Source organism: Nelusetta ayraudi, unplaced genomic scaffold (genome assembly GCF_046127955.1).
Source record: "Nelusetta ayraudi isolate G7.1 ecotype Tasmania unplaced genomic scaffold, CSIRO-AGI_Nayr_v1 ptg000084l, whole genome shotgun sequence".
Lineage (NCBI taxonomy): Eukaryota > Metazoa > Chordata > Actinopteri > Tetraodontiformes > Monacanthidae > Nelusetta > Nelusetta ayraudi.
In genome coordinates this window covers 2,069,701-2,090,095 of record NW_027466134.1, presented here as the reverse complement: position 1 = coordinate 2,090,095, position 20,395 = coordinate 2,069,701, and the positions used below count along the sequence as shown (strand labels likewise).

Here is a 20,395-nt window from a genome sequence, read left to right as displayed (position 1 = left end):
CCCCTCATCAATCCTGGTATCATGGGAAAAATATACAGGGGCAACAAACTATCTGTTGGACCTTCGGGTGAAAAACAACACACAGATCGCACCCGTCGTGGTGACCCTGACAGCATCCCAGACTGAGAGGGACATCAAAGGTCTCAGACCTGGAACTCAATATAGTGTCACCCTCAAAGTATTTCAGTTCTACTTTGTGATGTGTACGGATACAGAAGTGGCCACCACAGGTAAGGATGGAGACGAGACGAATGACCACCTTTGAAACCCTCTTTAAAGATAATACTGATTTAAAATTTGTCCTTGGTTGTTTTTGTTTTTCTTAGTGGTAAATAACTCCAAAATAAGTCATTAATCTTTGTATAGAACATATTTTAACAGGGCTTTTTTCATAAAAACTGACCCTAACTCTAACCCTGGTGAACAGTTTGATTCACAGCTTGCACAAGTTGCACCTAAAGTCACAGCATCATGCTGCGCTGTAGCTTCCTAATGCTATGATTTCTCCACTGATCCCCCTCACAGTGCCGGACACATCGCAAATAGTGGTTGGCAGGGCAGTTTCGAGTACTTCAATCATGGTTGAATGGACTGAAGTGCCGTCAACAGAACACTACTACCTACTGGTTCGCTCTCAGGCCTCAGGACAAGAACTAAACCTGACCTACACCAACACTTCAGCCGTGGTGCAAAACCTCCACCCCTCCACCAACTACGACTGCTACGTCTATACTGCAAACCAGGCCGGCCTGGGAAGCAGAAGCAAAGTGAAGACAATAACGACCTGTGAGTACTGACCGTTTTTAACTCAATAACAGCACAAAGACAACTCAGATGCTATTTGTGATTTTAACCAATGTGTGATCAGTATCAAATAGAAACTTAGAGAATTGTTATTTTTCTGTCCACTGAATTTATGGGGATGGCAAGGTAGAGAAGATCATCATTAGTATAGTGTTTGAATTTGACATGGAAAGGTTACAGTGTAAAAGGTGTAAAAAAGGAAAAGTGTAAATAATGATTGAAAGCCATTTTAATTATATTATGAAATTATTTATTGGACAATATACAGTATGTTAAATGTTTAAAAAATATCACTTTCATAATACTTTGCCACAATGAAATCTTGATCAATTCATCAAACCAAAACTGGTTCCATCATTTAACACATAACATCCAACTTTTCAAAAGGGTAGAATATGCTCATACAAAATCTTCCTCTTCATTTTGCCAAGACAGAATCTCAAAGAAGCTACAAGAATCTGTTTTAAAAGTCATATGAAACCCAAGATTGGATTTCTGCGCCATAACTTTGTCCTAAAGTTTTTGATGTTTGTGTGCAGTGATCGAGCCGCCGACCGGTGTCACTGCTACAGAGAATGGCAGAGGAACAGTTCGGGTGAGGTGGCTCCCAGTGGAGGATGTCCTACTCTACCAAGTCACCATCAGAAACCTCGACGAGCCTGCTAGTCGGCCAAACTTTAACAACGTGACTGGCACCAAGTTGGATGTTCAAGGCATCCTCCCGTGTTCCACCTACCTGATATCAGTGTCCTCATTCAACAATTTTCTGATGCCGAGCGAACCCACCGACTACACCTACACCACCAACAGTGAGTCGGCAGAGACAAACAAATATCACTAACTTGGGGATTAGAATCTAGGTCAGCTATTCTCCCTTTCAGAAGTGCTGAATTTGATCCTTGGCGGACGGAACTAAAAGCTTCAGATACCCCGACAAACTAGCCTACAATAAAACGAAACACACTGTGCTAGGAAAGAGTGTGAACAAATGATATGTCATTTTATTGATATTTACATTGCTGATGGGATTTTATGCCCTGTTTACAGAGCTGACACCAGTCTCATCAGTGTCCGTGGACTATACTTGCACCACCAACTCGGCCACAGTGCAATGGACGGCCGTGCTCGGGGCCGAGTCCTACAGGGCCATCGCCATGGGCGACAACGGCACCCAGCTGATGTGCACAAGCCAGGGCACCAATTGCCGGATCAACGGACTGGACTGTGGCCAGAGCTACATCGTGCATGTGACACCTGTGTCAGAGAGCTGCACAAACTTGCTGAACTCAACAACGGCCACGTTTCAGACCGGTGAGAAGCGACTAGTAACCAAATTACTGTGCCATTGCCATCAACCTTTTGTCTGTCTGACGTTTCTCTCATTTTGTGAAACTTTTCTCATAAACAGGTACATTTCCCCCCTCCAATTACTGTGCTAAACTGGAAAATTCTATTCAAATTGACCCCGCTATGACAATTTCTAGATTAAAATGCCTTATTTGTTTATTTGTGTGTATTTGGTCTAAAAACTCCTAGTTTGAGACGTACAGGCTTGACAAAACAAGGGTTTCTCTCACTCATCCTACTCCCCCTCCCTCCCTTACCTGTTCCACCTGTGCCCCGCCTTAGATCAGCCCACTCCCTTTTGATTGGTCAGCCTTTTACTTCACTGCTAACGCTAACCGCTAGCTAGCGGTAAAAAAAAAAAAAAAAAAAAAAAGACCGCCAGCTCTACGACGGTGATGCCTCGGCCGCGTTTAAAAAAAGAAAGTCTGTAGTTGTTGACAATAGCACTCGCATAAAGAAAGAGCAGGATGCTACAGCTGTGTAGGAGTTACCGTAAAAATGTATTTGTACCAATGGACGCCTTCATTAAGGCTGCTACGGAGTTCTTTCGTTGTAAACTCGTAAAAGCAAATGTGTGTTTTTTTGGCTACACATTATTTGTTCTGTCGCTTTCTTGCTAGCGATAGAACACTCGCTTGTAGCAGTGAATACGTTTCGAGCATTACATTTAAAACAATAATTATAAAAACAAATTCAATGGTTTGGCTTGAAGGACCAGTGAACAAACAAAGCCGTTTCGTCAGTGTATTTAAGTGGTGAACATGAAGTGGAACGTTGACGCTGTAAAAAAAAAAAAAAAAAAAAAAGGGGGGGGGGGGGTTTATCGTGCAAAGTCTTAGAAACTAATAAAGAAAGCAAAACATTGCCTTTGCCAGAATGCCCCCAAACAGGTAATCCACCTTCAGCTAATTGTTCACCTGCTGTGTGACTCTGATGCCATTTCATTGCTGGCTGGTGCCCCCGTTTTTCAAGGGCTCCACCCTGCCATTTTATTTTGTTGCCGGCAGTTAATCCCTTCATCTCGCATATCGGTCTCATTCTCCTGGTGGAGATTTTCTGTCCAGCCACACCCCTCTGACAGCTAAGGCGGTTCACTTTGACATGAAAGTAACTATTTCATTCATGTTTAATGTTAGACACGTTGAAAGTCTCAGAAATGCTTCAATTCTGAAGAAAGATTACGTTGTCCTTATGTTGCAAACGCAATGAGACAATGTAAAATAAATAAATAAATAAATAAATAAAAATAAAAAAATATATATATCCCATGATTGTTGAAGTGGCATAACAAGGACTTTTTTTTCTTTTTTTTTTTACATACATAAATTGTTGAGGCGTTCACAACATTATTGCCTGTTTCTTTTCTCTTGTCTAAATTCACACGTTTACTCGGTGTGTCATGAGGTGTCCACTTAAAAAAAAGAGAAAAAAAAGAAACTGGGTCTCCTTTTGAGCAACATCGTCAGTATCACATTGTGTTGAGCTGCTAAGAAAGAGCCTGTGTTTGTCTGAAACCTTATACGGTGAAAAACAACACTGTAATCTTTTGTATCTGGGCGTTTAAACCTGAACAAGGGATTTGAGTCAGTCGCCTTTTGATGGTGACATTTAACCTTAACAAGAGGCTCTTCTTTATTTGCTCATCTATCTATCTATCTATCTATCTATCTATCTATCTGTCTATCTGTCTGTCTGTCTGTCTGTCTATCTATCTATCATCCAGTCCCCTGCGCTCCAAAGAACCTGCAGTTGTTTCGAGATTGTTCCAGTGAGGTCATCCTTTTCTCCTGGGGACACACCAACAATACGGACCACTACATGGCCAAGGCGGTGGATTCTCAGGTATTAATTAGTAAAGTTTGGTGGTGCCATTTCCGCCGCCTCACATATTTCGTGTCCGTTCGATATTATCACCGGCAATATTTAGTATCGAGAACTTCAGTCTGCTCACAGTATTTGCTCTATCAACCTAAAGCTTCACAGTATTAGGGTATCCAAGAGTTATCTTATTGAACAGAAACATCTGTGTACTACTTCTGTTTTTAGTTACTTTTATATAGAAACCTGTCTTACATACTTGGTATTATGATAAAAAAAAAAAAACATCGTCCTGTGTTTCCCTCTGTCTAAACCAATGATTTTTGTCTTTTCTGAAATGTCTTTGAAAGCAGCGACAGGAGTCTGTAATTCACTTGGGAGTTATTTTTTGTTACACTTTTCACAGGGGGTGGTGCAGGAGTGTCTGACGGAGGACAACTCTTGTTATTTCACGCACTCAGTGTGTGGACGACACTATTACTTCACAGTGTACTCCATCACAGGACAGTGCACGAGCCAAATTAGTGCCTCTGTTGACGTTCGCACAGGTATATCTTGACGTATCTATATTTACAGTATACATGTACATAGTTAATATATGAGAGTACCCTCTAATGGAGACTTTAATTCACTGAAAATGTATCCGCTTTATGTTGCCATAGCTCCAACATGTTTTGGGGGAAGGGATGAAGTTGCTACTGACAGCATTTTAAAGAATGAAATGAAACTAATTAAAAATTCCCACTCGTGCCCCCAGCGCCATGCATTCCGCAGAATCTTCAAACCTCAGCTGACTGCAGCTCAGATGTTCTCCTCAGCAAATGGGATCTAGCCGAGGGAGCCCTGAGATACACTGTTGAGGCCTACGGCAACAAGGGGGACAGGACCCACTACAACTGCAGCACAATGTCCAACAGCTGTGCCATCCAGGGCGTCCACTGTGGGGACGTCTTGACCGTTTACATCACGGCTTATGACAACGAATGCTCCAGTCCAAGGACACTGCAGCCAGTCGCTGAGACAGGTGAAAAAGCTGTTCATTTAGTTTTTATGCAAACAAAGTAACATCAAGTGTCTAAAGTATACAAAAAAAAATACAAAAAAGGTTCACGGTGTATTTTAAGAACACAACTTTAAGTCCAAAACTATTCTACTCTGAAAATTGGTCTTATGATTTGATTTGCACTGCAAGCGTAGCTCTTATCAATATGTTTTTATTTGCAAACCTCATATAATCTAACAAATTTTTTTTTTTTTTTAAATTAAACAAGATGACAATTCCCAAGTGTTTTAACCCTAATTTTGTTCTTGATCCGATTCAGCCCCTTGCACCCCTCAGAACGTGTCGGCCGTGAGGGAATGTGGAGCTGATGCCATCACGGTGACCTGGAAAAGCAACAGCAATGCAATCTTCTACGTGGCCATGGCTCAGGATAGTTATGGGGTCATTCACAGCTGCAACGCCATGGGTCTGACCTGTAAGATTGAGGGCTTGAGGTGCAGCACCAACTACACCGCCTACGTCATTGCCTCCAACTTCATTTGCAACAGCTCGGAGAGCGAGATGGTCACCATAGAGACAGGTACGGAGTGGGACATTATCTGGGATGGAAACTGGAATCACTGTTTAAAGTGGCAATGAGCTTTTTTTTAATTTACTCATTGAGCGCAGCATTTAGATCAGATCAAAGAGGTTTCACATTGCTCGCATATGAAGGAAAATGTTCGGTGAAGATGACATTACATAAAGCCACGAAAGTGCATGTGATTGAGCTGGATATGCATACGTTAGCAAAAATATTGCTGGATATAACCCAAAATCCTGCAGGTCGGCTTCTGTTACTAGAACTCTGTCACGTTTCCAGGGGGACAACTATCAGTGACGGACCTTCTTCCATGCCTGCCTCCTTTTTGTTTTATTGTATTCATCCGAAGACAGTTAAAATCACGCTTCTTCTCGCTATTTATCACAATGGTAGAGCAGCTACTCTGATGGATGACACGAGGCAGAGGGTCACTCACAGGAGGGTCTTTATTAAAGGACATGATATCAACAGATAGTGAGTGGGTGTGTGATGTCACACTATGTCTCAGATGGGATAACCCCGCTAGAGTTTCACATACCAGTTTTTTTTTTATGTATTACCTTAAACCTGAAAATCGCATATTGTCCCTTTTAGGTTAAAAATACCAGTTAAATTTTCCTCAAGACTGTATTTGCCAATCAAACTGATATATTAATATAAAACTCTAGGAATTTTATGAACTTTTCCAGTAACTTATGCAGAAGTTATTAGTTCCGGTCCGCTGCTCAAGTGTCTTCCCTCTGCCTGTCTCGACCTCAGCCGCTTGCCCACCGGATCAGGTCAGTACCACTCTGGACTGTGAGGCCAACCAGGCCCTGATCTCATGGCGCGGTCAGCCACAGATGAACTCGTACACCGCCGTCATTGTGGACGAAGCGCAAGGGCTTCTCAGCTGCAGCTCCACCAACACCAACTGCACCATCCCCAACCTGAAGTGTGGCCAGCACTACACCGTCACTGTCAGTCACCATGACGGCATGTGTCCCAGCATTCCCTCAGAGCCCATCTATATGGAGTCTGGTAGGAACCACATCAGCTTTTACTTTACTGTAGGACTGCCTTTGCTGTTGTCTTTTTATATCATTTATGAAAATCAAATATAAAGTATATATTTATATATCTAAAAAAAATATTGGTGTCAGATTAATTATTTCTTATCTATTATTTGACATAATGTTTTGTTTTATTTCGCCCACACTGAAAACCTTTGTAATGTAAATCTAACAATTTCTCTCATCACCACCAATTTCCGTTTCCAGTTCCGTGTGGGCCCAGCGTGACGGTCGACTTGGACTGCAAGTCCCACGCTCTGACTCTTGACTGGGTCGCGTCCAGTCATGCACAAGGCTACATCAGTATACTCTCAAGCGGAAACAGTCAGATGACCTACAACACCACGGAGGCCGAGCTGAGGATCAGCCAGCTGGAGTGTGGACTTGATTACTCAGTGAAAGTGATGTCCTATTACGGAGCCTGTGTCAGTTTACCCTCAGTGCGGCCTGTCAGGCAAAGTAAGAGGACGACCTGAGAGATGCATTTTTGAAAATCTATGTTTATCATCCTTTGTGTATCGCCGACAGTCCTTTCGCTATTTGACTTGATTTTTGTTGAGCTCTGAGGAAACAAACAGATTTGGATGCTTAGATTCTGCACCGTGTCGCTCTGATCCGACGTTATTCCTCCCGCAGTACCGTGTGTCCCCACTGACGTGATGGTGAGCAGCAACTGTGGCCAGAGTTTCGCACAAGTGACGTGGCGGTCGAGTCTCGGCGCCGCGTCCTACCAAGTGTCTGCAGAGGATAAAGACGGCCGGCGCTCGTTTTGCTTTTCCAACGAGACGTCGTGCAGGTTGGAGAGCCTCACCTGCGGCCAGGTGTACGACATCGGCGTGGCTGCACTTGGCAACAACTGCAGCAGCAACCAGAGCTATGCGGACACGGTGCAGACAGGTAATGTCGATCGAGACCGTGAACAGCGCCAAAGCTGATCAGTCTCACTCCAGATCAATCGTCAAAAACTGCGTTCTCTCTCCCCCGCCCTGCAGCGCCCTGCCCTCCCTCCCAGCTCAACGTCTCAGTCAACTGTGAGGACGACACGGCCATGTTGACCTGGAGCAGCAGCCCCAACGCCGTGTCCTACACGGGCAAAGCCGTGAGCGCAGATGGAACCACGGTGACGTGCGAGGCGGGAGCGAGCCTCGCTTGTCAAATGAACGGGCTGCAGTGCGGCAAAGAGTACAACTTCACCGTGTCGGCCTCCGATGGCGACTGCCAGAGTCCAGACAGCGAGCCGGTCATCAGAGCAACTGGTGAGTGAGAGAGAGAGACAAACAGACTTTCCTGCACTTACTTTCTAATCTCTGAAAGCTGATAAATGTTTGGAGATGGAGGTTGTTGACCCTGAAAAGATATTCTAAACTAATAACAATGAAGTGCAATGAAGAAATGAGTCAGTGACCCTGAAGATCCCATGATGTTCTTGTTCTTATATTTTCTTTTTTTAGCCCCCTGTGCTGTTCAGAGTGTGCTGAGCACCCTGAACTGTAGCGCCAACGCGCTGACCGTCAGCTGGGAGGCAGGACCAGTGCCGGTTCACTACAACGCCACCGCTGTGGAAGCAAGTGGAACTGCACTAAGCTGCATGGCGGAGGGATCAAGCTGCATGATAGCCAATTTAAATTGCGGCCGGCGGTACACGGTGACGGTGCGAGCCACCGGCAGCACGTGTGAAGGACACGGCAGCGTCCCGGAAACGGTGAACTCTGGTAGGTCTGCCAGTTGTCCAGAGGTTGGCAGATGTTTTTAACATTTGTAGAGAAAACACAGCTTAAAAGAAATACATTATCTTGCTTTAGAAAATATTTTATTGTCTCTCACTTCTGATGCGTCCATTCTCTCCCAGTTCCTTGTACTCCCGTGAACGTCCAAAGCGTGGTGGATTGCTCCACTAACATGTTGCAGGCGACCTGGGATCCAGCTGCTGGCGCAGCGTCCTACACCTCCACCCTGAAGGGAGCAGCAGGCTTCTCGTCTTCCTGCTCTTCTGCTGACCAGAGTTGCATCTTCGATGGGCTGCAGTGCGCTCAGACCTACATGTTCAGTGTGGCGGCGGTCAACGACAGGTGCAACAGCACTGAGAGCGCCGTGGTCTCCGCCAATACCGGTAAATGCATTTTGTTGATTTGTTCTACACCTTCATGATGTATAATAAAACATGTTTGGCCCGTCCTCTCCTAAAGAGCAGTATTCAACCAGTGTGCACTGGATGAGGTCAGACTCAGGTCTTCATCAGTTTGTTTTGTCAGATGCACTAATTGGATATGAAGCCAGTTCCACGTTTTGATGACGAGTCCCCTCCCCTCCGCTCTCTTCTCCAGCACCTTGTGACCCTGCAGCCGTGTCCGCTGACCTGCACTGCCCCACTGGCGTGGTGACGGTGTCTTGGAGGACCAGCGCCGGGGCAAATTATTACACAGTCTTGGCCGAGGCCGACGGACACACAGACTCCTGCCATTCCATGTCCACTTCCTGTGAGCTGGGGATGCTGCAGTGTGGGAGGAACTACACTGTGACCGTACTGGCAGGGGACGGCAAGTGCAACAGCTCGGCGCTCGCCAAGACCAGCATAACGACAGGTGAAGAACGGCTGAGAGTTAGGAAGAACACAAAAAACAAACCCATATTTCTTTTGAGTTTGTTGTCCACAAGACATTTGTTTATTTAAGTCCTAAGTAAGAAAAAGGAACATTTGAATGTAATACTGTCAGTTTGAAGAATGCACATATTTCAGTCTTCATTCATTCATTCAATCAGTCAGTCTTTCATTTCGTGGTAAAAAAAAAAATCATTTTCTCATGAGGTTCTACGGGGTAATTCCTATGAAAGAAAAAAACGTGAGCACGTTTACAGCTCTGATGGACAATACATAATCACCCACCGCATTTCACTCGAGTCATTCTCTCTAAAGGCTGTTAGTGACACATAACCTCCACCTCCCTCAGCCCCCTGCCCTCCGGTGATCCAGGACCACACCCTGGACTGTGCGTCCAACCAGGTCTTGGTCACCTGGATTGAAGACCAGGATGCTACGGGGGGCGTCGCCGTCAACGCGACCTCCAGCCTCGGGCACTCGGCGTCCTGCAGCTCCTCCGGCAACAGCAGCTGCATGATGGACGACCTGCGGTGTGGACACACCTACACTGTGCAGGCGTTTGCACAAGGAGCGCAGTGTTGGAGCAAAGCCAGCTCTGCGTTTCAGATTGCCACAGGTGTGACACAGGCATTGTAAAGGGAAAAAAAGTTTTGCTAACACTTTGTAATAAGTATAGAACACACTATTAAGCATTGGTTAAGTAGTAATAAATACTGAATGGATCATTTATAAATCATGTTTCTGACATACTCATTAGTATGTAGTTTTTTTAGCACAGTTATAAATGTTTTACTCTTCATTAATAAGCTCATCCATAGCATCTTTAATGGTTAGTAAATGTGTTAGTAGATGTTTTATAAAAACTCACAAATTTGTTTTCTAATAGATTTTATAAACTACATACTAATGAGTATTCACGTCAGAAACATGATTTAGTTGATGCTTAACTAATGCTTAAGAGTGTGTTCTATACTTATTATAAAGTGTTACCAAAGTTTTTGTGAGAATGACACCAGGCTGCCTTGGAGGTTTTGATCATACATGTCTGGTTGTTGGGCTCCTGCTTTGTAAACTAACAGGATTCTCCTCTTCTTCAGCACCCTGTACCCCTGCCAACGTGGGCCTCACTTACTCCTGTGAGACTGGAATCACCCTCCTGACCTGGGATGAGACACTGGGAAGACAGAGCTTCTACGCCACCGTCCGCTCAGGAGACCACGAGCTCTCCTGCAGCACCAATCAGACGGACTGCTCCCTGCCCTCGCTGCTCTGCGGTCGCACGTACGACGTGGAAGTCGTTGGTGTTGCCGACCACTGCAACAGCACTGTGCCTGGTGTTGCACAAATGCAGACTGGTAAGGGTTCCAGACTTTGATTTTCGTTTGTTTATTTCCACGGGCCACAAATCTTTGCTTCTTCACCGCAAGAGAGATGTTACAAATCAAAATAACCTTTCTTGATGCCCACGATAAATTAGCATCGGCCCAAATTTTACTGTTTTGTTGAGTTTGTTTTTTACCAAGGTGGATATGAAAAAAATGGAAATATGTACAAGTATGCCATTTCTGTAGTTTGGAGTGAGTATCAAACAGTTATTAGTACCTAGTACAGATGACTCATACTTAGAATAGTAAGTGATTATTGAGAACTTTACCAAAAGCAAAAAAATTCCGTTCTGAATAGAAGAACAGCACAGTTGATACCTTATATTTTGACAATCCAACAAGGGCAATCTTAGCACTGTCAGTAGCTGGTTTGTTCAGAGAAATCACATTTGCATTCTTAGCCCTAGAGGTTAAATAGTATCATTACAGGTGTTGCAGTGATATTGCTTATTTTTCCCATCAGCCCCCTGTGCTCCCACGAACGTCAGCGCCTCGCTGAAGTGTGAAAACAACACGGCGGTAGTGAGCTGGCAACACAGTCCAGGTGCTGTTTTCTACAGAGTGACGGCGAGCGGCAGGGACGGTGATCAGAAAGAGTGCATGACAAACAGCACAAACTGCCACCTGCCCAGCATGCACTGCGCTCAGACCTACGTGATCACCGTCACCCCCCACTCCGCCGTCTGCAAGGGCTTTGACAGCACCCCACTCTCTTACATCGCAGGTAAGGTGAACACAAGCAGTAGAAGTAGGTATATTAGGTTTAATAACACATAATTGTATTTTATAAATAATAAAAAAAAATGTTGTTGTTAGCAGTAGTAGTAGTAGTAGTAGTAGTAATAGTAGTTGCACCTTGCCAGTGTCAAATAATCATCCCCCATTTGCTGTGTGTTAGGCCCCTGCCCTCCCACCGACGTCCAGGTGTCCCTGCAGTGCCTCGGCAACGTAGGTCATGTGACGTGGACCGCCGCCCCGCACGCGGATTGGTATGTGGTCACAGCGAAACCGTCGGCCCAGGATGAGTACCAGCACAGCTGCAGCTCCAACGGAACCGGCTGCTCCCTCACGGACCTCCAGTGTGGCCAGACGGCTGCTGTTACCGTGGTCACTGTGGAGAGAGGCTGCATGAGTGAACCCAGCACCCCACTCACCTTCCAGTCAGGTTAGGGATATATACAGTATCTATCTATCTATCTATCTATCTATCTATCTATCTATCTATCTATCTATCTATCTATTATTTTGAACAAATTTATAAAGCAGGTGAAATAGTAGTTGATTTCAAAGATTAACATGAACCCACTCTTGTATTGCGTTCTGTGTAAAAGTGTTATTTTTTAATTTAAACACAAGCAAACACAAAACATATATTAAACCACCGGTGACAGATTTTACTGAAGTTAAACTGTATCATTATTTTAAAAATAGTTGGTCAAGTTTATCTACTTTTAAAGCCTCTTGAAACTGAGTTTCATTGTTTCTTTTTCCAACCATCCCATCACACTTCAGCCATCTGCCCACCGACCAGCGTGACCGGGGTGACGACTTGCAGCAACAACGACATCACAGTGAGCTGGGACCCCAGTCCTGAAAGCGGCGCCAGCTACTTCCTCCAATCCAAGGAAGACGGAGGCAGCAGCGCCAACTACTCCACTTCCCAAACGTCCCACCTGCTCTCAGGTCTCCAGTGCGGAGAGCTGTACACGCTGACGGTCGCCGCCAGTGACGATGAGTGCAGCAGCGTCCTCAGCGAGCCCGTATTGGCCAACACAGGTTAATGCCATACACATTAATGAGAAATGGTCATAGTCATAGCAGGAATCATTTACTTCCGTCCTTGAATTCACATTCTGCTCTCAATCATCAATCTGCCTCATTTTTAAAGGAACACATAAAAAAGTGAAAAACGCCTTATTTTTTGACAGCTCCATGTCCTCCGACCAACCTGACTGCCAAGGTCTCCTGCGGCACCAACCTGGGGACGCTGAGCTGGGCGCCGAGCCTCCACGCCATCTCCTACACGGCGACGATGACCGGCAGCCACGGCCACGTTGTTTCCTGCTCCTCCAACACCACCACGTGCTCCGCCAAGTTGGAGTGCGGCCATCGCTACACCGCCGTGGTGGTGGCCTCCAGTGCGACCTGCAACAGCAGCACGGGGCCATCTTTGACCTTAGACTCGGGTAAAAAGCCTCAGTCTGCACTTGCAATATATGTGTACAACAGTGGCAGGCCGAGGCAACTAAAGCGTCACATTCTCCTTTCCTTTTCCACCGTCGTGGGTTCATTGTGGTGGTAACCGCATCTCTGGGTTGAGTTCAGTCTTGCAGGTTCTCAGGTTCTTATCCAATCACGGGACTCTAGCTGATTGGCAGTTGCAACTAACTGAGGTCCGTTCGCTTACACTGTATTGGAGCCTGCGATGTTGACTCTGAAGGCAGATTTCACAGAACCTGACAACACAAGCTAGCGGAAATATGATTGGATAAAAACTCTATTGTAATATACAACAATGGAAGCAGCAGAACCAAGTGGATATTATATAATGTGAAATAACAACTATAGTTAATTATAGTTACAATAACTATATTAATATAATTTTCCTTCTTTCGCACTTTATTGTTGCTGTAATTATGCAGATTTCCCCAATGTGGGATTAATACAGGCATTCTGTTTTATTCTATTTAAAACAACGAGGTACCATACTTGCTTATTCACCGTGCGTGCGCTCAACCCCACAGCTCCCTGTCTGCCCGGTGAGGTGGTGGCAGACTTGGACTGCGGCGCCAACACCTTTGCCGTGCGGTGGAGGGGCAGCGACGAAGGCCTGGAGCAGTACACGGCCATCGCCATCGGCAGTGACAGGAGCCGTGCCACCTGCAACACCACTGACACAACCTGTGTCATCCAGGATCTGAAGTGCGGCCTCAACTACGAGATTGTGATGACAACGTCGTCAGTCAACTGCGGGACCATCGAGGGCTCCGACTACAGCGTGCACTCAGGTAGGAAACTCCCTATAAAATATGATCCACTTTCATATTGAACTCCACAACGGCTCATGTGTAATTACCAGATTTATACTTGTAGGTAAATTACCTGCTTTCTTCATCCTTTCTACATCCTTTGATTTGTCCATTTTCCCATTTAGCCCCCTGCCAGCCACAGGGGGCGCAGGTGAGTTTGGAATGCAGCACAAACGTGGCCGGGGTGAGGTGGGAGAACTCGGGCCCAGACCAGATCCAGGTGGTGTCTGCGGTGGACAGCAGAGGAGCCATCAACACCTGCAACTCCAGCAGCTCCAACTGCACATTCAACCAGCTGAGCTGCGGGGAGAGCTACACCGTCAGCGTGGTCGGTCACACGGACACGTGTAGCAGTCAACCGGCCGTCGCAGACATGTTCCACACAGGTATTTAAAGGGCTACAAATACCTTTCAACAGTTAGCTCTTTCTAGTTTAGAAACTGTAAGAAGGTCCATTAACACCAATGCAGTCAGGAATTCAGACATGACAGTTCTGTCTTCAAATAAACCATCACCAAGAAAAAGGTGGACAAGGTATCCAGGTTTGGGTGTGCAGGCCACTGTAGTTCACTGGCAGGCCCAGGAGGGGGAGTGAGAGTGAAAGATGCTGCAATCTAAAGTGTAACCACTTGATGTCACTGCTTCTTCTCCAAAATCTCCAAATATTACACACTTGACCTTTAAGTCAGACCAAGTCTTTGTACTCTTCATTGTTATTATCCAAGCAAACGGACAGAGCCTTTATGCAGCTCGCATTCATTTGGAAGACGACGACGACACGATGCTCGAGCTGAACTTACCAACTTGGCTGAACTAAAAAGTGCGCCATCTATGCTTCCCTCTCCGCCAGCGCCCTGCGTTCCCACTCACCTCACCGCACGAGTCGACTGCAAGACCGAAATCACCGTGGTCACTTGGGACTCGGCGCGCGGCGCCACGTCTTACACGGTGTACGCCAGGGGAAGCCTCGGCCACAACGCCGAGTGCCACAGCAACGACACCAACTGCGACTTCCCCAACCTGGCGTGCGGGCAGGACTACAACATCACCGTGTTGGCTCGCCACAGCACCTGCGTCAGCCTGATGAGCGAGTCCATCACTGCCACGACAGGTACAAAGAAAACAAATATGATGTGATATCCTTTCCTCCCCATTCTGGTGCTCAGTTTGGTTTCAAACTGAGCACCAGATCATCTTCAGCATCTTCAATGGTAAATGAAGTGCATTCATAAAGGGGCATACGAGCCACAGATTGCTCAATTAACTATTTGTATTGGCAAGCAACTGAACATTTACCTAATAAAGTGGCCAGTAAGTGCAACTAACTACACTTTAGGGAAAAAAGCCATGCTTTTGAGAAAGTAACTCATAAATATATTCAAAAATGTTAATATTTTGCAGAACACAAATTCAGCCTTACAGTAAGAATTTGAAGAGTTCTGCACATTCACTCACACTTGTGTCACTGTGTGTATTTCTTTTCTTTTTTTTCCATTTTAATCTTTATTTGGAAACAGTGGGGCACAGCACTATTAAAGGAAATGAAAATGAATTAACTATTTTCTACTCTGCAACCCTTTCCGTCCAGCTCCGTGTCCCCACAGCGGCCTCGCGACCACCCTGGACTGTGACACCAACACAGCGCTGGTGTCCTGGACCCCCGGCAGTGCCATCCTTCACTACAACGCCTCGGCGGAGGCCTTTAACGTGGTGCACCGGCAGACGTGCTTCACCAGCGGGGCCTCCTGCAACATCAGCAGCCTGCGCTGCGGAGAGACTTACAAGGTCAGCGTCAGCGGACAGGGACGCGACTGCCCCAGCCCGGCCCAGGACTGGAACAGGATCACGACAGGTAGCTCATGACCGCTTCACATTTGTGTTCAGCACTTGTGAATACATCAAAGCACATGAATTTTTTTTTCACAATCTTTAACGCACAATTCAGTTCAAAGTGTTGTCATAATTGAATCGACCAGTTTCGTTGACTCTCTGTCCTTTGCCTGTGCAGCTCCTTGTCCTCCGACCCAGCTGAGGGTCGACTCCTCCTGCCATTCGAACAACATCTCGGTGACGTGGCAAGCCTCGCAGGGCTCCGCCTCCTACGTGGCCGTGGCTGAGAACGCAGAGGGACGCAGGTGGTCGTGCAACACCAGCAGCACCGCCTGCCAGATATCTGGGCTGGCCTGCGGGCAGCAGTACCAGGTCTACGCTGTCGGCGTGGATGAAAAGTGCATGGGAGCCAAGAGCAACGTGGAGGTCATTCAAACAGGTAGCCTTTGTTTGCCATACAAACATATCATACATGATTATGAACGTTTATGAAATGTTTTGTAATGCCTTATGAAGGCATTCATAATGGATTATACAAGACCTTCATAGAAAGTTTTACTTTCTATTAGAGCAGGCCGTCTTCTACTTTTATTCCATAAACCCCTGGAGAAAAACCTTGTAGTTCTGGATGTCGGCCCTTTGTGATGTCATTAAGGTCACCGATACCTAATATATACATTTACCAGGTTTGGGACAACACCATCATCCAGGCTTTTTTTTCAATGCCTAAGACCACCTTGTTTTTATCCCCTTCCACACAACAAAGGCAGAATGTAGCATCAGTTTTAGCAGCATGCTAGCTAACTTTTAACTTTCTCTCCCTCTCTCTCTCTCCCTCTCTCGTCACTCTCTAGCTCCGTGCGTGCCACAGAACATACAAGACAACTTGGACTGTCGTTCCGGTGTGCTCAACATCACCTGGCAGTCGACGGGTCACATCGCCATGTTCCACGTGTCTGTAGCGAGCGGCTCAGCCCAGTTCGCCAGCTGCAGGACGGAGGAACGCCACTGTGTGGTGGCCGGCCTGCAGTGCGGTCAGACGTACGGCATTAAAATGCTGGCACAAGATCAGTTCTGCAACAGCTCCTACAGCCCCACAAAACACATCGATGCAGGTTTGTAAAGCTCAATGCAGTACAATTAGAAAGCATTTTGGGGGGTTTGAAAGGTACCTCGATGGCACCGTGATGAATATGATGCATTTTAAAGTTTATTTAGTACAATCAAAGTAATTTGGTTTTCCTGGCCTTAGAATGGTAACTTGTTTGTGCTTCCTTCCAGCCCCCTGCCCTCTCACCACCTTCATGCCCACCGTCAACTGCAACACCGGCATTGTGGCCGTCGCCTGGAACTACACTTCTCTGTCGGACGTGCTGCACACGGTGACGGCGGTCGACGCCGCTGGGCGCCAACACAACTGCAGCGGTGTGAGCAGCAGCGGCTGCGACCTCACCACCCTGGACTGTGGAACAAAGTACAACCTCACAATCACGCCGTCCAGGAACGGATGCATTGGCAGAGACAGCCCAACCAAAACAATTACAACAGGTGGGGAGCATTTTTTTCTTTCCATTTTGTTTATTTAGTGTAGAGTTCGAAGTTCAGTACTTAGTGTACATATCAACATTTTGTGTGAATTAACAACTTGAAGGACTCCTGGCATAACTAATCCTCTCACCCGTCCTTGGTGACACTCCAGTCCCGTGCGTGCCTCTCCTGACGGACGTTGAGATCGACTGCCTCGCCAACTCCGCCTGGGTGATATTTGAGGAGTCTGCCGGTGCCGAGGACTACGTGGTGATGGCGGTAGACGGCGGGGGGGCCTTGCAGACCTTCTCGTGCAACTCGACGTCAGAGGGGCAGTGCAGTTTGCCCCCTCTGGAGTGCAGCCAAAACATCACCGTCACCCTCAAGGCCCACGACCAGCAGTGCTCCAGTGCAGCCAGCAATGCCATCACAGCTGAGACAGGTAAAAAAAAAATAAACAAACAGTTTTTTTCTCACTCTGGCTCATTACTCTCAAAAATGTGCGTAAAGGTAGAGTGTAATATTTGGATATTTTGGATAAGAAATGGCAACATCAAGTGGTTACATTTTAGTTTGCACCGTCTTTCACTCTCCCTCCCCCTCCTTAGTTTGCCAGTGAGCTACGGTGACCGGCGCAGCCAAACCTGGATACCTCGTTCATCTTCTTTGTTGGTTTATTTGAAGACGCGAGCGTTCACCGTAATTGCTAAACTACATAGTTTTGTGTAGCTTGATGATAAAAAAGTTCTTCACGACTAAAATCTTAATCTCTAAAAGGAAATTAATATCCCTGGAATTATAATATTATTCCATGACCATCTTTTTTTTTTTTAATATACTTTAAATAGGCATGGAATCACGTGTGGAAATTTCTTTGACTCTGATGTAGCCTAAAATTTAACAATTTTTAAAAGCCACTCATGGGAATTAATCTCCTTATATCCACTGTTCACAATTGTTTCACTGAGTGCCTTATTAAGAGTTATGTGAAAATGTTTTGGAAAGTATTAGTCAATTAGTTGTTTTGATGAAACTATGTACTACAAATGCAGCCACAACTGGTGCAGAAGAGTAAAAATCTGTTCCACCCCTACTGGCCGGCCTTCATCTCGACCTCCAGCGGCTTCCTACTTTCTTGGCGCCACACTGACACAGCCGTTATTCTCCTCCCCTCCAGCTCCGTGTCCTCCCATGGACGTGGCGAAATCAGTGAGCTGCGACAGTCGCACCGCCAGCATCTCCTGGTCGGCTGTGCCCGGCGCTGTGACTTACACGGCCACCCTGGAGCAGACGAACGGAAGCACCACCTGCTGCACCACGTCAGGCACCAGCTGCAACATCGCTGACCTGCCGTGCGGAGAGATGTACGTGCTGCACGTCATGGCTGAGGGCCGCACGTGCAACAGCTCCGAGAGCGACGGCGACATCCTCAGGACAGGTGTGGGACGTGCTGCCGACATAGATAGATAGATAGATAGATAGATAGATAGATAGATGTACTTTATTTATCCCAAATTGGGAAACTACAGCACTAAAAATACAAAAACAAACTATACCGCAATCACAACATACATAAATATGCCATGCTAAAAGAAATCAGTTAAAGGCCAAACTAAAAAGCTGAGTCTTGAGACTATTTTTACAATCATCATCAGTCTGCTGACCTGATGCCCTCTGGCAGGCTGTCACAAAGGCAATTTGAAAGCACACACTCTTTGAAAGGCCTTTCACCTTCCTCTGCTCCCCAGCACCGTGCGTCCCCGAGAACCTGCAAGCGAGCGTGAGCTGCAGCGACAACGTGGCCTCCATGACCTGGAACCACAGCCGCGGCCTCGGCCAGCTCTACAACGTGACAGCCGTCAGTTCTGACGGCCACCGGGACGAGTGCGTCTCCGCCAAGACCCGCTGCGATCTGACCGGCCTGCGCTGCGGACTGTACTACACAGCCACTGTGACAGCGGAGCACAGAGACTGCAGGAGCAGAGCCAGCGACAGCGTCACCATCAAGACGGGTATGTCCAGAGTCTGTGCGATATAAGTGGAAAAATGTATTTAAATTACAAGTAATACAGACCTGTATGATGTGTGAAAGACTGTTTTATCAATTAATTTATTAATTTCATTCACCTCTAATATACCTCACCCCCATCAGTGCCGTGCACCCCTGAGAACGTGAGCTCAGTGGTGGAGTGCGAGGCCAACTCTCTGGTGGTGTCCTGGTCGGAGAGTTCGGGGGCCGACTCCTACGTGGCGACGGTGCAGGACAGCAGCGGCCAGACGACGACCTGCCAGGCCATGGGCCAGGGCTGGTGCAGCGTGGCGGGGATCGGCTGCGGCCAGATCTACCACGTCACTGTGGCCTCCTCCGATGGATACTGCGACAGCCCGCCCTCTTACCAAGTACACACGCCCTCAGGTAGGACGGCCGGGTGCATAGTGGACCAGTGTGTCTTTCTCGACCTCATGTCAGCTTTCTCGATCAAGCGTTATTGCAAAAATGATTTTCATTCTACAACATTCAGTAAAGATAAAAAAATTATAATCTGTTAAAAATCTACTTAATATACTTCATGAAGAGCATTTATTAGATTATGGTCTTGCCTCCTTTTTTTAATGTATTAATTATTATGATATATATTAATTTATTTAAATACTTTTAATTTTTAAACTTGGAATTCAGTGAAGCAGCCTTGCAGGATGAATAATCCAAAAGAATTGATCTTATGACACTCGCATTCTTAGCCCGCTGTTTCAGGCCCCCTGCAGAAAATCTTATATACCTTCCGTGTTGAAACACATTGGCTGTGTCCTATGAATAAGCCTTCCTTTGTTACGACAGCAAGTGTGTTTCAAGTCTCTGCAATTGCTCCCCATCCTCTCAGTCCCCTGCAAAGCGAGGAATATCAAGGCGGAGGTGGACTGCTACAGCCAGGTGGCGCTGGTGGACTGGCAGCCCAGCGACGGAGCTTTGCTCTACGAAATCGTGGCGACCAACGCATTGGGCCACAACGTCACCTGTGAGACCAACGGCTCCCACTGTGGTTTGGAGGGTCTGCTGTGTGGACGGCGCTACTCCGTCTCCGTCAGAGCCGTGGGACACACCTGCAGCAGTGTCACCAGCATGGCAGAGGAGCTGCTCACTGGTAATAGACACCACCCGTCCAAGAGTTGAAATCTCACTCGACGTCTCCCACTGCTTGATAATTGAGTCAGTTTGTACCAAAGTAATGTAACTTGTTTATTTTCTAAATCAGTGGTTCTCAACTGGTGAAGTCTCTGGAGCCACATTATTGTCCTGATCATGAAGTCGTGACCCACTGATATTGAAATTATTTCATTGAATTGTGTCCTTCAAAATAAATGCCCGACGTTTTCTCTATAAATACAGTATTCATATTTTAAAATCCCTTTGAAAAAA

General features: G+C 46.4%; 1 protein-coding gene across 2 annotated transcripts in view; it reads left to right on the top strand.

Annotated features, from left to right (window-relative positions):
* Window positions 1-541: 541 nt before the first annotated feature.
* fndc7b (fibronectin type III domain containing 7b) overlaps window positions 542-20,395 on the top strand; it is a 33,561-nt gene continuing 13,707 nt past the window's right edge. The window contains exons 1-32 of one of the 2 annotated variants that reach the window (XM_076045502.1): window positions 542-786; window positions 1,344-1,613; window positions 1,852-2,115; window positions 3,875-3,993; window positions 4,376-4,517; window positions 4,727-4,993; window positions 5,292-5,552; window positions 6,315-6,575; window positions 6,815-7,066; window positions 7,244-7,504; window positions 7,600-7,863; window positions 8,059-8,319; window positions 8,457-8,717; window positions 8,932-9,189; window positions 9,556-9,822; window positions 10,304-10,561; window positions 11,055-11,315; window positions 11,490-11,756; window positions 12,104-12,367; window positions 12,520-12,777; window positions 13,336-13,599; window positions 13,746-14,006; window positions 14,471-14,731; window positions 15,209-15,472; window positions 15,629-15,889; window positions 16,305-16,565; window positions 16,732-16,998; window positions 17,150-17,419; window positions 18,155-18,415; window positions 18,726-18,989; window positions 19,130-19,393; window positions 19,860-20,120. In XM_076045502.1, coding sequence (XP_075901617.1) covers window positions 579-786; window positions 1,344-1,613; window positions 1,852-2,115; window positions 3,875-3,993; window positions 4,376-4,517; window positions 4,727-4,993; window positions 5,292-5,552; window positions 6,315-6,575; window positions 6,815-7,066; window positions 7,244-7,504; window positions 7,600-7,863; window positions 8,059-8,319; window positions 8,457-8,717; window positions 8,932-9,189; window positions 9,556-9,822; window positions 10,304-10,561; window positions 11,055-11,315; window positions 11,490-11,756; window positions 12,104-12,367; window positions 12,520-12,777; window positions 13,336-13,599; window positions 13,746-14,006; window positions 14,471-14,731; window positions 15,209-15,472; window positions 15,629-15,889; window positions 16,305-16,565; window positions 16,732-16,998; window positions 17,150-17,419; window positions 18,155-18,415; window positions 18,726-18,989; window positions 19,130-19,393; window positions 19,860-20,120 — 8,083 coding nt within the window. In that variant the 5' untranslated portion in view covers window positions 542-578. Of the gene's footprint in view, window positions 787-1,343; window positions 1,614-1,851; window positions 2,116-2,696; window positions 3,042-3,874; window positions 3,994-4,375; window positions 4,518-4,726; window positions 4,994-5,291; window positions 5,553-6,314; window positions 6,576-6,814; window positions 7,067-7,243; window positions 7,505-7,599; window positions 7,864-8,058; window positions 8,320-8,456; window positions 8,718-8,931; window positions 9,190-9,555; window positions 9,823-10,303; window positions 10,562-11,054; window positions 11,316-11,489; window positions 11,757-12,103; window positions 12,368-12,519; window positions 12,778-13,335; window positions 13,600-13,745; window positions 14,007-14,470; window positions 14,732-15,208; window positions 15,473-15,628; window positions 15,890-16,304; window positions 16,566-16,731; window positions 16,999-17,149; window positions 17,420-18,154; window positions 18,416-18,725; window positions 18,990-19,129; window positions 19,394-19,859; window positions 20,121-20,395 lie in introns of those variants that run through there. The other variant, XM_076045503.1, reaches the window with a different exon arrangement.